The sequence below is a fragment of the Cinclus cinclus genome, chromosome 6 (assembly GCF_963662255.1).
Source record: "Cinclus cinclus chromosome 6, bCinCin1.1, whole genome shotgun sequence".
Taxonomy (NCBI): domain Eukaryota; kingdom Metazoa; phylum Chordata; class Aves; order Passeriformes; family Cinclidae; genus Cinclus; species Cinclus cinclus.
The window spans coordinates 23494473-23509641 of NC_085051.1; the positions used below are offsets into that span (position 1 = coordinate 23494473).

At 39.1% G+C, this 15169-nt stretch overlaps 1 protein-coding gene across 5 annotated transcripts in view; it reads left to right on the plus strand.

The window, feature by feature from the left end:
- CELF1 (CUGBP Elav-like family member 1) overlaps positions 1–15169 on the plus strand; it is a 58724-nt gene that overhangs the window by 16795 nt on the left and 26760 nt on the right. The window contains exon 1 of one of the 5 annotated variants that reach the window (XM_062494641.1): positions 14788–14861. The exons of 3 other annotated variants lie outside the window; for them this stretch is intronic. In XM_062494641.1, the coding sequence (XP_062350625.1) occupies positions 14791–14861 (71 nt within the window). In that variant the 5' untranslated portion in view covers positions 14788–14790. Of the gene's footprint in view, positions 1–14787; positions 14862–15169 lie in introns of those variants that run through there. One more of the 5 variants, XM_062494637.1, reaches the window with a different exon arrangement.

The window sequence follows — 15169 nt, forward strand, 5'->3', positions numbered from 1 at the left end:
TTATCTTAGCGCTAGAAGTCCAGTACAGATGTAGTTTCATGTGACAGCTGAGACAATTGCCCCATCTCAGTTTCCAGCTGAAAGTTTAGTGCTGTGTCCTTTGGTTATGTTTGGTTCTCATGGTAGCTTGCATTATAGATGGAGTCAGCTTGACAACCCAGTAAAAAACTCTTCTGTGATCTAGTTGTTTGTCTGGTTTAGGAAGTTGGAATGATTTACACTGTGGTCAGAGGAGTACAAAAGAACATATCAGACTGTTCGTACTGGGCACCTCAAGAGTTTCAGTTCACTTCTGAGACAATTGACCTGTAACTGCTGTGTTAAGTAACACTATCAGTATCACCACAACCAAAGTTTGGTGATTTTTGTTCTTCCAGGGAATCACCTCTTCTATGGCAGAAATATTTAAGGCTTGCTTTGGTCTGTAGACAACTAGGGAGAATTGAGCTTTTATATTGTCTTGAGGAAAGAATTGCTTTCTGCTATGGACAGGCATTTGCTGCAGTTTTCATGAACACATTGGGAAGGATTTAGTTATGTCCATATCAGAAAGAAAAACAAATTTGTTTTTTCAAGTGCAGGATATCCTGTCTTTCCATATGTTACTCATCAGGGTAGAAAGATCTAAAGTTGGTTTAAGAAATCCAGGAACACCTTCATTTTTAGAGAATTGGTGATTGACCTCTGTGTTTGGAAGTACTGGTTTTGAGGGCATTTGTCTCCAGGCATTGTGCGGGTTGCAAAACACTCAATTTCTTTTCTAATGACTGGTGCTCTGCACTTTGTACTTCCTTCTCCTTTGCTGTCCATTAGGTCCATACAGAGGATTGGAAAGAAAGAAAGAAAGAATACTGATCGTTATGTTTGTGGCTTTTTTATGAAGGATTTGCCTATTCTGAGACAGACTTAGCTGATTAGGTCTAGTTTTTCAAGCTCATGGCATTCTCCAGTTGCAAAATTCAGGTCCAGAATCGATATATTTGGATTATTTAAATAATAAAACAATCAGATTATTTAAATAGCAAGATAATCACCAAGTTTCTGGTTGATGGAAGTAAGTCACTTTGATTCAGTGTAAGATCTGTGGTTTCTCATCTTAAGAGTGAAATAAAGTTGAATTCATCTGCCTAAATGTGAATAAGAAAGGCGTCCAAATGGAAGAGGACGGAGTCTTTTCTTGAACATCTAATAATGGCATGTAAAATTGTTTCTGTACATCCCAGTATGAAATGCCTCATCATGATTAACTCGACAGAGATATATCAGAATAAAACTGATGGCATTCTGCTTCTGATCTGGTACAGAGAATAAAAATGAGGAGTCAGTTTTGCTTTTAGATAAGGAGTCAGTCCTACCTCTGTATTGACTCTTGTCATGTACACATTAACCACGATGAAACATGTCTGTGTTCAAATAAAATTTCTGCAGATATGAGCCCCTTCCAAAATGAAATTCTTTGGCATGGAGATAAAAATAGGCATTAAAGATTGTAGATTGTTAAATGATAGTTATGGAATCTTTAAGGTTGGAGAAGCTCTTAAGATCAGAGTTCAGCCATTAACCTAACACTGCCAAGTCTGTCACTAAACCTGTCCATAAGCTCACATCTACACATTTTTTAAGTACCTCCAGGGATGGAGATTTTAACACTTCTCTGGGCAGTCCGTTCTAATGCTTGACAACCCTTTCAGTGAAGAAATTCTTCCTAATATCCAATCTAAACATCTTCTGGTATGACTTGCCATTTTGTCTGGTCTTGTTGCTTGGGAGAAAAGACTGACCCCCACTTTAGTGCAGCCTCCTTTCAGGTAGTTGTAAAAAGAATAAGGTTTCCCTTCAGCCTCCTTTTCTCCAGTCTAAACAACCCCAGCTCATTCAAGTTCTTCCCATAAGACTTGTGCACCAGACCTTTCACCAGCTCCACTGCCCTTCTCTGGATATCCTCCAGCCCCTCAGTGTCCTTCTTGTAGTGAGGGGCTTAAAACTGGACACAGCACTCAAGGTGTGGCTTCACCAGTGCTGGGTACAGTGGGACAATCCTTGCCCTGGTCCTGCTGTCCACACTATTGCTGATACAGGCCAGGATGCCATTGGCCTCCTTGGCCACCTGGCCATCTCTGGCTTATGTTCAGCTGCTGTGGACCAACCTTCCTATGTCCTTTTCTGCTGAGCAGCTTTCCAGCCCTGCTTCCCCCAGCCTGTAGTGCTACATGGGGCTGTTGTGACCCAAGGGCAGGACCTGGCACTGGGCCTTGTTGAGACACACACAGCTGGCCTCAGTCTATTGATCCAGCCTACCCTGATCCCTCTGCAGAGCCTTCCTACCCTCTGGCAGATCAACACTCCCACCCAACTTGGTGTTGCCTGCACACTTGCTTGATCCCTTCATTCAGATCATTGATAAAGAGATTAAACAGGACTGGCCCCAATACTGAGCCCTGGGGATCACCACTGGTGACTGACCATCAGCTGGATATGAACTCCAGTCACCAGCATTCTCTGGGCCCAGCCATCCAGCCAAATTCTACCCAGCAAAGAGTACACCCATTCACATAATGGAAAGTCACTTTATCCAGGAGGATGCTATGGGAAACAGTGTCAAATGCTTTATTGAAGTTCAGGTAGACAACATCAAAAGCTTTTCCCTCACCCACTCAGCAAGTTACCTTGACATAGGAGATCAGGCTGCTCAAACAGGACCTGCCTTTCAGAAACCCCTGCTGTCTGGGCAGGATCCCCTGCTTGTTCTGTGTGTTGTGTAATGGCACTCAGGATGATCTGCTCCATGACCTTCCCCATCCCAGAGGTCAGGTTCACAGGTCTGTGGTTTCCCAGATCCTCCTATCAACCCTTCATGTAGATGTGGTGTAACATTTGCTAACTTCTAGTAAGCTGGGACTATGCATCCAGATGGAGATTTTCCTTAGCCCTTCTTCTGTTGCTAATGCATTTTGAAAAACATTTCTTGTTGTCTTTTATGGCAGTAGCCAAATTAAGTTCTCATTGGGATTTGGCCCTTCTAATTTTCTCCCTGCATAACCTCAGGACATCTTCATAGTCCTTCCAGATTGCCTGCCCCTGCTCCAAAAGTGATACACTCCTTCCTTCTCCTGTTGTGTTGCAGCCAAAGTTCTCTGTTCAGCCGGTCTGGTCTTCTTCCTCGCTGGCTCATCTTTCAGCACGTAGGCCTGCTCCTGAACCTTTAGGATTTCCTTCTTATAAAGCAGGTCCAGCCTTCCTGGACTCCTTTGCCCCTCAGGACTGCTTCACAAGAGACTCCATCAACCAGTCTCCTCCTCAGGCTAAAGTCTACCCTCCAGATATCCAGGGTGACATTTCTGCTGGTGTTATCTTCTTACTTCTCCAAGAATCAAAAACTATAATTTTGTGATTGTGATGCCCAAGACAGCTTCCAGCTTCACCCACCAGTCCTTCCCTGCTCACAAACAGCAGGTCCAGTGGGATGCCTTCCCTGCTGTCTCCCTCACTGTGTCAGGAAGCTACCATCCGCAGCTCCAAGAACTTCCCAGACTGTTTGCTTTCTGCTGTGTTCTATTTCCAGCAAACATCTGGTAAGTTGAAGTCCTCCACAAGAACAAAGGCTGGCGATAGTGAGTTTCATTGGTGTAGATGCACTTCAGTTGGGCTGTCAATCCTGCTGCCTTTTCAGGTAGAGAAGCTGTAATTCCTGCAGGAAATTTAGAAGGCATTTTGGTTCTTCTGCTGTAAAAAGTTAATTCTTCTTCAATACTTCTAAAGCCATTTATAGTTTAGGAAAGTATATATAAATTCATTTGATGATAGAATTATTTGCTTGTTTGAAGGAACTGGATCAGAGTAGTATTCTTCATTCTTTCTGGGCTTAGCTCTTCCTGAAGTTGAAGCCTACTAATGGTTCTTTAGATCTTATTAAAGAGTAAATGTTTAAATCGACGTGGCTGTATTTTCTTAGTTGATTAGAAAAACTGAGATATGTAGAAAAACTGAGATTCTCTTTTGACTCTAGAGATACTTTTTCAGAAATATGCTGTCTGGAACTTAGATTGTGGTCCTGAGTAGCTTAAAAGCTAGTGAAGTTTTGCACGTGGCCTCTTACCCAAAATAGGCAGCAGGAGTCCCAGCTTTGATTAAGAGTCAAAATAACAACTTAATCAATCTCATTTGTTCTGCACCAGGAGTGATCCTGGAACTTCTCTTGTTGCTTTTTGTTTTTACCTCACAGTGTATGTGGTAGGTTGAACTGTTTGTCTTTTCAGGGTCATCACATCCCACTTCCATTCCACTCTTCTTGTGGACACTGCTGGAGCTATACCTGTGTAGCCTCATGCCAAGGGGAAATGATACCTTACTGTGTTCTAAGTTGGTGTTCAACATAAAAATTATTATTGCAGCAATTACTATTTGAACTGCATAATGAACTCTCCTGGAGAGCCCCTGTCTAGGTTACATTTGAACTTTCTTCAGATAACATGCAACAAAAAGCTTTCCTTTGGTTAAAATGAAATGAGAAAGAAATAGTGGCTTCTTGTAGTATATTATTAACTGATTATTGTTTGTGTCTGGTACTATTCATAAAAACAATTTGAGATTAAAGGACTCCTCAAAATGACTTGTGCAGCTGTTCTGATGGCTGCAAAGGACAATGAAACTTGAGACTTGTTGCTTTTAGTCCAAAAGGTCTCTTGGAACTTAGAAGAAGAAAGAAAAAAGGCTATCAGAAAAAAATTTAGATGTGTCTAACTGCTATTCTAAGACATTTCAGTAAGAAGAATAATAATTTGTGGCTTGTTCCTTTGAGTTAAGATACCATATTACATTTCTTAAGTAAAAAAAGTGACTGGCCAGTTCTTTAAGGTTTTAGTTTACATATGCACAAGATGCATTGCTTGCCATAAATTTAAGGGCATTTTTGATTCAGAGGTTTTCCTCCGGCAGAAATAATAGAAATAATATAAAAATATTATTTAATAGAAGTAATACAAAAATATAACAATCTTTGTACATGATATTGTCCTGGAATTGTACAGCTGGTTCTGTTGTTCCCCTTGGGTCCAATATTCGACCACACAGCCTTCACTATGTAAATGTGGTTGCTTTGCCTGCTGTAATGCTTTATGGCATGTTTGGCTTGAGGACAAGCAGACTGTTGAGAGCTTTCCAAGAATGACTGGATTTCCAGGTCCTTACTAGAGGAATGACTTCTGGCTTTGTTTCAGTGTCAGAAGACTGACCTAAAACGTGTATATGGGACCTTAAAAATCTGGAGAATATTGTAGAGGTTGCGAAACATTTCTTTCCAGTGCATCTTTTTGACTTAAGTACAGAGCTGCAGATTCATGTCATACAGGAAAGTACAGGAAAATACAGGGATATCTGAAATGAGATTAATAGGTACTTTGTTTGTATTGACAAGGTAAAAAAGTCGAAGCATATTTAAAGTTTTCTGTTCTGTAGAATTGCTTGCTGGATTGTTTCTTGCAGAAAAAGATGGTCAGAAGTTTACTTTCAGCTGTTTCTATCGTTAAAAAAACAAACAAACCAAACTCAGAGGCAACATTTAGGGGAGAGAAAGAGAGCAAAGACACTCTTTAAGTGGGAACTGTTCTTTTCCTTCAGCACAAGATTGCTTGCAAGCATTATATTCTTATTCTCTTACAGTAAAGATTTGAACATTGTAGTGCAAGTGTGATTTGTCCTCTGTATTTTTGTGTCTCAGGGTCTGAATTCAGTCAATAAACGAAAAGGGTACAAGGGGAAAACTCAAACCTTGCTGCTGCCTTAAATGTTCCATCCTGTCCCCTATCCTTCTACAGGGTAGAAATGTGTGTCCTCTCTACTTATACTAATTTCCTGCTTTGTCTCCCGTGTCATACAGCTGCCTTCATTTCCTCTTATTATTGTTGTGACCTAGCCACTTTTCCTACTTTCTCAAGAAGTTTTTTTCTGTCTGCAGTGCCAGTGTCTACTGGTCTTTCCAAACTCTCTTAAGTACTTAAGTTCTACATAGTTTTTTTGTCTCTTGCAAAATGCAAGGATTTTTATGTTCTAGGATTGTGATTATAAAAATTCAAAATGCTTCTCAAAATCAAACCACTGGCATGTTTGCGTATGTTTAAAAATAAAATTTTAAAGTTAAATTTTAAAATAAAATTTTAAAGTGAAAGCATACCTTACTGTAGAGCTTAAGCAGTACCTGAAATAGACATTTCACATCTATTTACAAAAAAAAACCAACAAACAAACAAACAAAAAAAAACAAACCAAAAAATAAAAAACCTAGAGGTAAGGGTACAGAGCTTTAATTTTTTAAATTGTTTCTGTTATTGTTGTCTTTTGTATACTAGAATGAGGGGAGGAAACCCGTACATGCCTGCTTTAAAAGCAATTGCCCTGGGATGCATCAATGCTTTTTCCTAACATCAATTATTAATTGTAAAATGTCTTGCAGAGAGGCTTATGTGATGTTTACTCCTTGTCTGTGATTTGAAAAAAGTAATTTTTATAGGGAACCTGCATTAAGGCTTATTGTTATCTCCTCTACAGGTACTGGTGTTCTTAGGGGTTGTCCTGCATTAATTGCTTCAAATTCATTATTTGGTCTTTTAGTAGTTTGTTTGCATATATGCTTTTTAATAGAGTGTCTTCTCAGCCAGACCTTTGCTGTCTTCTTTGCATCACACTAAGTTTTCCTGTGTCCTGTGCCTTAGCTTTAAATTCACAGCTACAATTTGCATTCTCAACTCCCTCTGCATTCCCATAGTCTGAAAAAGATACAGAAATCTGCAAAACAAACAAAATGTATCAGGGAATGACAGAAATGTAACATAAATTTCAGATCACTATTCTGAAGTTAACAATTGAGAACTTTAATGACAAAATTAAAGCAACAAAAGAAAATATATTGCAATATAAGGAAAAGAAAACAATACAGGTACCACTGCTTATATTTCTATGAAGATTAATGTAAATATGTAATATATCATTGAGGAATGGGTATATGAAGGAGATAATTAGACACCAAAGAGAAGATGAAGTTTCTATGAAATGGTCTTAATTTGAAGATTTTTACTTACATATAGGCATATTTCATCCTTATTTCACTGTGCTAGTGTAGTGGTCTACTCTCCTAGTGATGCACAACTACTCTCCTTGAAAACTGGGTGAGTCCATACTGCGTGCCTTTGGAAAAATCCTCATATACTAACTGAAGTTGTCTCTCACTCTATACATAGCACTGTAGCAGACTGAGGTGTTTGAAATTCTTGGAAGGTTTTTTTATGTAAAAAAAAATAATTAAACAGATACAGGTTCTGGAAAGAACAGTTGGATATACCTCAAGGTAATGCTGTGGAAGCTATCAGCTTTCAACAACAGGGTAATGAAAAATTTTATAGTTAGAGATGGGTGTTTTACGTCCCTGTCAGGAGGTAGTCTCATGGCCAGGCTACTCCATTTTTCTGTCTTTGGTAATGCCTGTGCAAGCCTCTGTAGCATCATCACTGAAGCAGCAGACACAGCTGCAGTGGGTCAAGCACTGGGTTAGGAACCTCATGCTACTGTGTTAGCTGACAGCTGTGCACTAAAGCTCAGGGTGGCATTGTGCAGCTGTTCTGTCCTAGAGAAGCAGATCATTGTCTGCAGAGCTGTGGGTTGCTCCCATCACAGAATTTCAGTACACACAGCTCCATCAGGATATTCACAGCACAATCCTGCGTCCCCTCTCAGGCAAGCAGAGGAAGCGATGCATCAGAAGATGAAAGGAAAATAGAACAAGTCAGTAGGCCACTGCCTTAAACTTTGTGGACTTCATTCGTGTGTTATAAGAGGGTCCTAAAATTGGTAATTCGTCTTCTTCCAAGTTCTCATTAGATATGCTGTCAGTAGTAGTTACTGGCAGAGCGGGACCTAGTTGCAGTTTGGGGTGTGTTTTTTTTTTTTTTTTTTTAATTCTCAGATTTGAACAGATGTTGTAACCTGTTTCTTGGTAGATAAGCTCTTATATTGCAGAGCTACTGTCTGCCACTTGGTGTAAATTGTCCTCAGGAGTGTGACAGATATTGAGTATATCACAGATTGAATTTCTTCATCAGTTATGTGGTGGCATAGTGAAAGCAATTGCAAGGCATTTTAAAAAGAAGGAAAAGTGTATATACTGGTTGCTGAATGTACTTTCACATTTCCTGATATCCAGAAGTGTAGGGTTTGGATTTTTTTGTTTTGGTGTTGGGGGAGTTATTGGGGAGGGTTTAGTGTTACTTACTAAAGAAATAGTGCAGGATATTTTTAATGAGGATTTGCATCATATGTGTATAGTTCAGTTCTTCAGTAGCTTTAACAGGACAACTCTTCTCTCTCTCTCTCTTTTTTTTTTTTTTAATGTAGTGTGGTTTGTTTTGTCCTAACACAAATGCATAGGCAAATTCCTGCTCTTTGGCATGTTCTAGGCCTATCATTCCTATTCACAGAGGCTAATAACCCCTAGTGTTTGTTATCACCACAAAACTGACTCAGTGGTCTCTCAGGCTGTTTTAAGCTCAGAACCTCACCTGTTGTGGTTTGTCTGGTAGCCTCTCGTGGGTCTCTTCCAAGTACTTGTCTCTGCTTCCACTCGCATAAATTTGTTGCATCTGCATTATCCTGCCAAGGAGTTCCAGAAAGGTACTAACCTGTGTGTGAAACACATCTTCTTTCTTTCTTTCTCAGAGGGGGAATGCTGTTGTATCAGTCATTATGATTTTGCTTTCTTAGCCGTCATTTGAAAAGTTGGTTTGGAGATACAAGCTGCCTAAAGTAATAGCCACACATGCCCTTTGACAATCTGTGCAGTCACATGCATTCACTTCACTTCTTGTTGTTTGAAGTAAAAGCAAGAGGGACACCTAGGCTATTCAGACCAAACAATGTATGGCTGTCAAAGCAGAACTGTTTGGCATCACCAGTTCCCAGAGGGAGCCTGCAAGAAAGATGGGAGACTGTTTACAAGGGCATGTAATGACAGAATGAGTGGGAATGGCATCAAACTGGGAGTAGGTTTAGATCAGATGTTAGGAAAATATTATTTACTATTAGAGTGGTGGGGTACTGGAACAGGTTGCCAAGAGACTTTGTGGATGTTCCATCCCTGGAGATGTTCAAAGCCAGGTTGGATGGGGCTCTGGGCAACCTGGTGTAGTGAAAGATGTTCCAGTCCATGATAAGGGGTGTTGGAAATAACTGAGCTTAAGGGTCCATTCCAACCCAAGCCCATCTACAATTCTGTAATTGTATGACTCCTTTTTGAAAACACTTAGATCCACTGTTCATATTCAAATTAATTTGTCAGACCAATAAATGTGTCAAGGCATTAAGTTGCTAATAATTCAGCATTGAGTGGAGGGGAAGTGAAAACAGAACATTCAGCTCTTGATCTTTTCCCGTCAATGTGCAAGTAGCTCTGAACTGGACTGGCTGTTGGCTGTGGTCTATAAATAAACAGGGAGAAATCACTGAAGGATCTTGAGATATATGGGATTTAGTCTAAGAAGGTACGACATATCCATAGGAAGAGCTTTTTTTAAAAAATTCTTCTTTTGGTAATGATTGACATATTTGTGTTAAGGGTCATCTCTCTAGTGTATGGGTTTATTGTATAGCAAACAGTATTCTCAATTCTCTCTCCTTAACGAAAGCATCACTTGCTTCCTGGTTTGCCTGTGTGATGTCTGGAAATTGAAGAACTAAGGAAAGTTGCTTGGATTTTTGCAGAGTTGGTACAAAGCTGGTAACAAAGCCTTCTCTTCTACCACAGCTTTCAATCCCTTGATTTCTCTCTGAAACAGCATTTTCAAGCAGCAGGTCTTTCTTGACCAGCTTAGTTCAGAACCCCTTTATCCAACAGGCTTACAGAGGTATAGGACTTTATATACTCCTTTGCCACCTCATAGTTGTGATATCAGTGTCTACAGAGAAGCAATAACTTTTGTGTGGTTAATTCAAACATTGTCTTCCATATCTATTTGCATATGAAGATTTTGTGCTGCATGTATTGATTTAGAATGGTAAAAAGTTGTGACTAGGTACATTGAGAACTGCCAGACTGGACATATTCTGGTTTTTGATTTCTTTCTGATAATGCCTAGTACTATGTGCATTAGACAAACGGGTCTAAAATCTTTGTTGATTAGGCTGTGTTGAAAGATGATGTTACTTAGTTGTTCCTTCCTAATGTTTACTAGAAGGTGTAATTCTTATATGCAGTATTTTGAGGCAGATAGCCCCTGGGTTGTCTGTTCTAAAAAAATAGTTGGGTTTTTATATATGTGCAGTAAATAAAAGTGGAGAAAATATTCCTGCATACATCAAATTTTTTTCAAGCCTTGGCAAGCTTTGGCAGGATTACAAAAGTCACCACCACTAAATATTTGTCTAAGAATTTAGTAAGAAGTGTTCCCTCTTAACAGCTTCAGTTTGCCTAGACTCCTGTTTTACTCCCATGAAGCTGGGAAACTCCAACTGCTTTGTGAATTGTGGGGAAGGAGATTCTGTGTGAAGTGAATGTTGCATAGCAGGAAGAACAGATAAGCATATGTATTTGGGGAGGCCCATAAGCAGTTTGAGAGAAAAATGTACCTGTATGTGTTTCTTGTCTATCTTTTTACAAGCTTCACTGTTTAGAATTTATTAGAGTAACAAATTTGTTCACTTTGGTGCAAAGCTTCATCTAATTTTTCAAGAAAAAAATTGCCTAACTTTTAAAAATAATTTTTATATTATTTACTGTTAATTTGTCTTTACTACCAAACAAAGGTATGTTTAGCTGCTGTTTTATTTTTCTCTTTCTAAGAGTACTTAGGAAGAGAAAGCCTCATCCTGTAAGGCAGAAGGCTGTGTGACTTGCTGTTTCATCTGCTGGCAGAGAGCTGTGAGTCCTGGGAATTCTTCAGCCAGGCGAAAGGTCATAATTGATTCCTTTTGAGCTTTCGCAGAATTAATCGAAGTAGAAGCTACAGGCCTTCATTCATAAGCCAGAGAAGTGGATCAAGAATGTATTGATGTACCTCAAAAATTTTTTCCCCAGAAATATTTTGAGGAAGGTGATGGGGAAAAATGCTTATAGTAGGATCTATTTTTAGAATTAAATGTACTTACCTAATTTATAAAAATCCATCTGCATATAGATGTTTTTCATCTGCTCTCACATAAACATGTAAAAGGGAGCACTGCGAAACTCCAGTATTTCCAAGGTAAAGGCAGTTGTCTTCCCCCCCGATCGCTTTTCTCCACCTGGGAACTTCTGTAAAAGTTTATATAAATAGAAATGTTTTTCAATTAATTTAATCTGAATTGCAGGCAGCCCAAGAACTTCACGTATTTTGATGGTAAATTCAGCATTCTCAATGTGTCAGATTTGTGTACCCACAGTGCATAACAGTCAAAAGATTGGCAGAGGAAGAAACTGCAGTTTTGGCAACTAGGTATGGGGTTTTTGTACCCAGTGAGGCTTGGGGAGACAGTTTGGATTTCAGCACAGGCAGAAAACATTCTGAGCACATGTTTACACCATCAACAATGAAACAACAAAATATTGACAAGCAGCTACTGTATTTTGATGCATGTAACCTAGGGGTTATCAGTTTAAAAACAAAACTGCAATTCAGCAGCACTGTAAGAATCTGGATATGCACAGATAATACAAGGGGAAGTTTATTCTAGGACCTGTCTCCTTCAGAGCTTCACAGTGTCTGATTTCCCCATAGCTTACATCCTTTCCCATAGCTTGCTCTCACCATGCCAGTAGTCCCCTAGCTTCAGATTTGTGTATGCTGTCTGAGTACAGAATGTATAAAATAAAAGATGGTATTATCTTCAGCTTTCAGAGTTAACTGCTCATTAGAACTGGGCTTTCTTAGGAAAGAAAATATGATACAGGATATTTGATTTTGTGGTGAGTTTTTGGGATTCTTTTGCCCTAGGATGTGATGTAATTCTGTAAACTTAAAAGCAAAAAACTTTCAACATTTGACCTCTGGAGTCTCTGAGGAGTATGTCATAACATAATGGCACATTTTGCAGCATCATCTAGGGCTTCAGAGGTGTAAAAATTGAGATCTAATGTGTAGTATGTAGAAGTTCTTTAATGTTCATATTGTCAGATGAGCACCACATTTAAATGTGTAGCTACAGTCCATGGAGCTTGGAATTTCAGACATTGTTTCTATTATCCTTTGAATAGAAACAGTAAAAGAATGGATCTGGAAACCAGCAGGAATTTGACATCTGAGCAAAAAAATAAGTGTCTTTTGCTCGCTTATTTTTCTTTCTTTTGTGAGAAATGGTTAGGATGATTTTTGTTTTTTTCTAATTTTAAAGAAACACTTCTTCCTCATTTCTTATTTCTGTACAGTAGTGAAATACCATCTTTTTCCACTCTTTCTGATATTTTCATAAGTGAAGTCTGTAAGTCTTTTCAGTTCACTAACTTTAAGCCTTCAGCTAAATAGCACTAAACCAAAACCATTTACATACAGTTTTGTCACTGAGGTTGCTATCATTACATCAGAAGTAAGGCACCCGGAGGCACTGAGTCTTGGCTAGCATATCTGCAGGTATTTATTCACCATTCTAGTATTGACTCTTCTGACAAATTGTGCCTATAACATTGAAGTTTTGTCTTAATGGAACAAGAAGATAGGACTTCGATTTTGAGGAGCAGAGAAATAGGGAAAGGATGGGCACAGGATCAAATCATAATGGTGTAGTGATTTTCTTCAGCAAACTAATCAATCTCAGTAACATTTTTAAAACCCATTTTCTAGATTTGTGCTGCCAGCATTGTCTTTCATCGAAGCTACTGTGAGCATGGCAGGTGGGGCATTCTACTGGCTGCTGGAAAAAGCTAAAGATGAGTGAAAGACCAGAAGGAATGAGTTCTGGTCTTCCTGGATAGGGCTAGAATTTAGTGTTGATCTATAGATTCGTATCATCTAGGAATCATACCCTATAATCTGTTGTTCTAATCATATAAATCTGAAAAGTTTTTCTCTGTGGTCTAATTTTAGACAAATGCATGAAATGGGCTCTGTGATCAATTTAACATTTGAATATGATGAATATGGTGGGGCTTTACTCAACATAGCATTTTTCAAGTGGTAAGCCTGTAATATGTGTCTTAAGGTAGATAGAATAATTTAATTTACTGAAAGCTGAAAAATTGACCTGTGTTCCTTAATGCTTATTTGCATGCTCCTAACAGTGGTGCTTGGCTGATAGCTTACACCTTTTTCTTTAAAGAGAAGGCTTACTTGCATTTGTCACATAGTAAGAGCATGCATGAAGGAGTTACTGTTGAATATCTGATGTGTGAGAAATTCATGTCCTCTCTTATTTTGCAGTTTCTGCATATCTCTTTGTATTACAAGGCCTAGCTCCTTTAAATTAACCTCACTGCTGGCAAAAGATAAGAAATGTTCTCTTTTTAAGCTTTTTTTCAGAGGTTGGAAACATTATTTATGAAGAAAACTATTGACATGCTCTAACTGTGCAAGTTTAAATGGAGCTGTGTATACTGGCCAGCCAGTATAACTGAACAGTTATACTGACTGTGTATATGTAACTGCAAGTACGTATTGCAGTCACTGACAGAGGAGAAATATGTGATCACAGCTGCTCCAGCATACAGTCCTTGGTGCCCTGAGAGGTTATTTTGTGGTTGTATGAACCATATATAAAGGTTTCTGGTCTCATGTTGGACTCAATTAACCATTCCTCCTTGAGTGCTCCAACACACCCAGCTGCCTCTGCAGCACTCACCCCACACAGTCAAATATTTCTGCATTTCACAGTGTATCCAGTTTTATCCAGATTATGTCTCCATTAGTTTGGGGATTGGAGATTTAACAAGAAGCCTGTATTGCATATATAAATGCATCTCACAGTTCCTTGATCAACAGGCTATGTCTGTTTTAATGATGAAGCAGCTGAGGTGTTCTGATCAGTGTTCTCGAAGATTATAAAATGGTTTTCAGTAATCACGGGGTTTTTTCCCTTTCTTGGTCATTTATAGACTCTGTATATCTGGATTTTTAGACAAAGTACTGTTTCACAAAGAACAGTGCATGTTTTGTTTCTATAAAAGTTTTGATGTTCTGAGGTTCTTAATGAATTTTTGAATAATCAGATCTTCCTAGCTTTGATTTTTTTGGCAGGTTTGGAGAAAAATTGTAGTTGGCATTTTTTGCCATGGAAGTTGAGAGTGTCCATAGTAGAGCACAAGGTGAAGAGAGTGAAATCGGCTATTAAAAATTTTTATAGTGAAGGAACCTCTTGACTTCACATCTTAGTATTGACGATTTGGAAAGTGTTTGTCTGAACTTCAAGGTCTTGGTCTGCCATTTTGGGAGACAAGGAGTTAGTTGGGGGTGGAAAGACTGGAGCTTGTATTCTTTCTGCTCTGTTACCCATTGCTATCTTCATGGATCTGACACTCTGTTTATCTGACAGTGCACTCAGTACTGCTTCGCCAGGGAAAATTGCACAAAACAAGCCTAGTGCATCAGCATTTTCATTGTGTATTAAGCTGAGCCTCCCTTCACATGGTCACATCCCCTTTTTAATCTGGGATTCCATGTCCCTTTCCCAGTCCAGCCTGTTTCTGTGGTGTCTATTGCTGGTCTCCCTGAACTTCTGTTTCTGTGGTTTGAGTGTTTTTTGTGTGGCTGAGAGTTAAGACCTGCAGGACTTTTGGAAGTGGTGTTGTTTGGGGGTTAGGCAGTACATTGATTTAGTGTTAGTAGTTTGTCATAGGCTGAGGTGATGGCCGCGTTCAAGTTGGATTTTCTCCCAGAGATGATGGTGGACCATTGCTCCTTGAATGCAAGCCCTGTGTAAGTATTTTCTCTTCATGTCTAAGTTATAGCTAAAATGATAATTGGAAATGCTGTCTCAAGCCCCTGCTGTCTTTTGGGACAGAGAGGGGACAGGAAGGAGAGATAGGAGAGCCTGCAGTTTGTTTTCTTGAAGAAATCCTAGTGGTCATGGAAGATGAATGTTGGTTTCTAGATGGGGGGAAATGGTCTGATAATTGTGGCAATAAGGACTAAGGAGGAATAAAGCTGCTTAAATATATTGTTCATAGTATGCTACAGGTGCTGATATTATAAACTGGATTATTGAAATCACTTGTGGGAAGAAC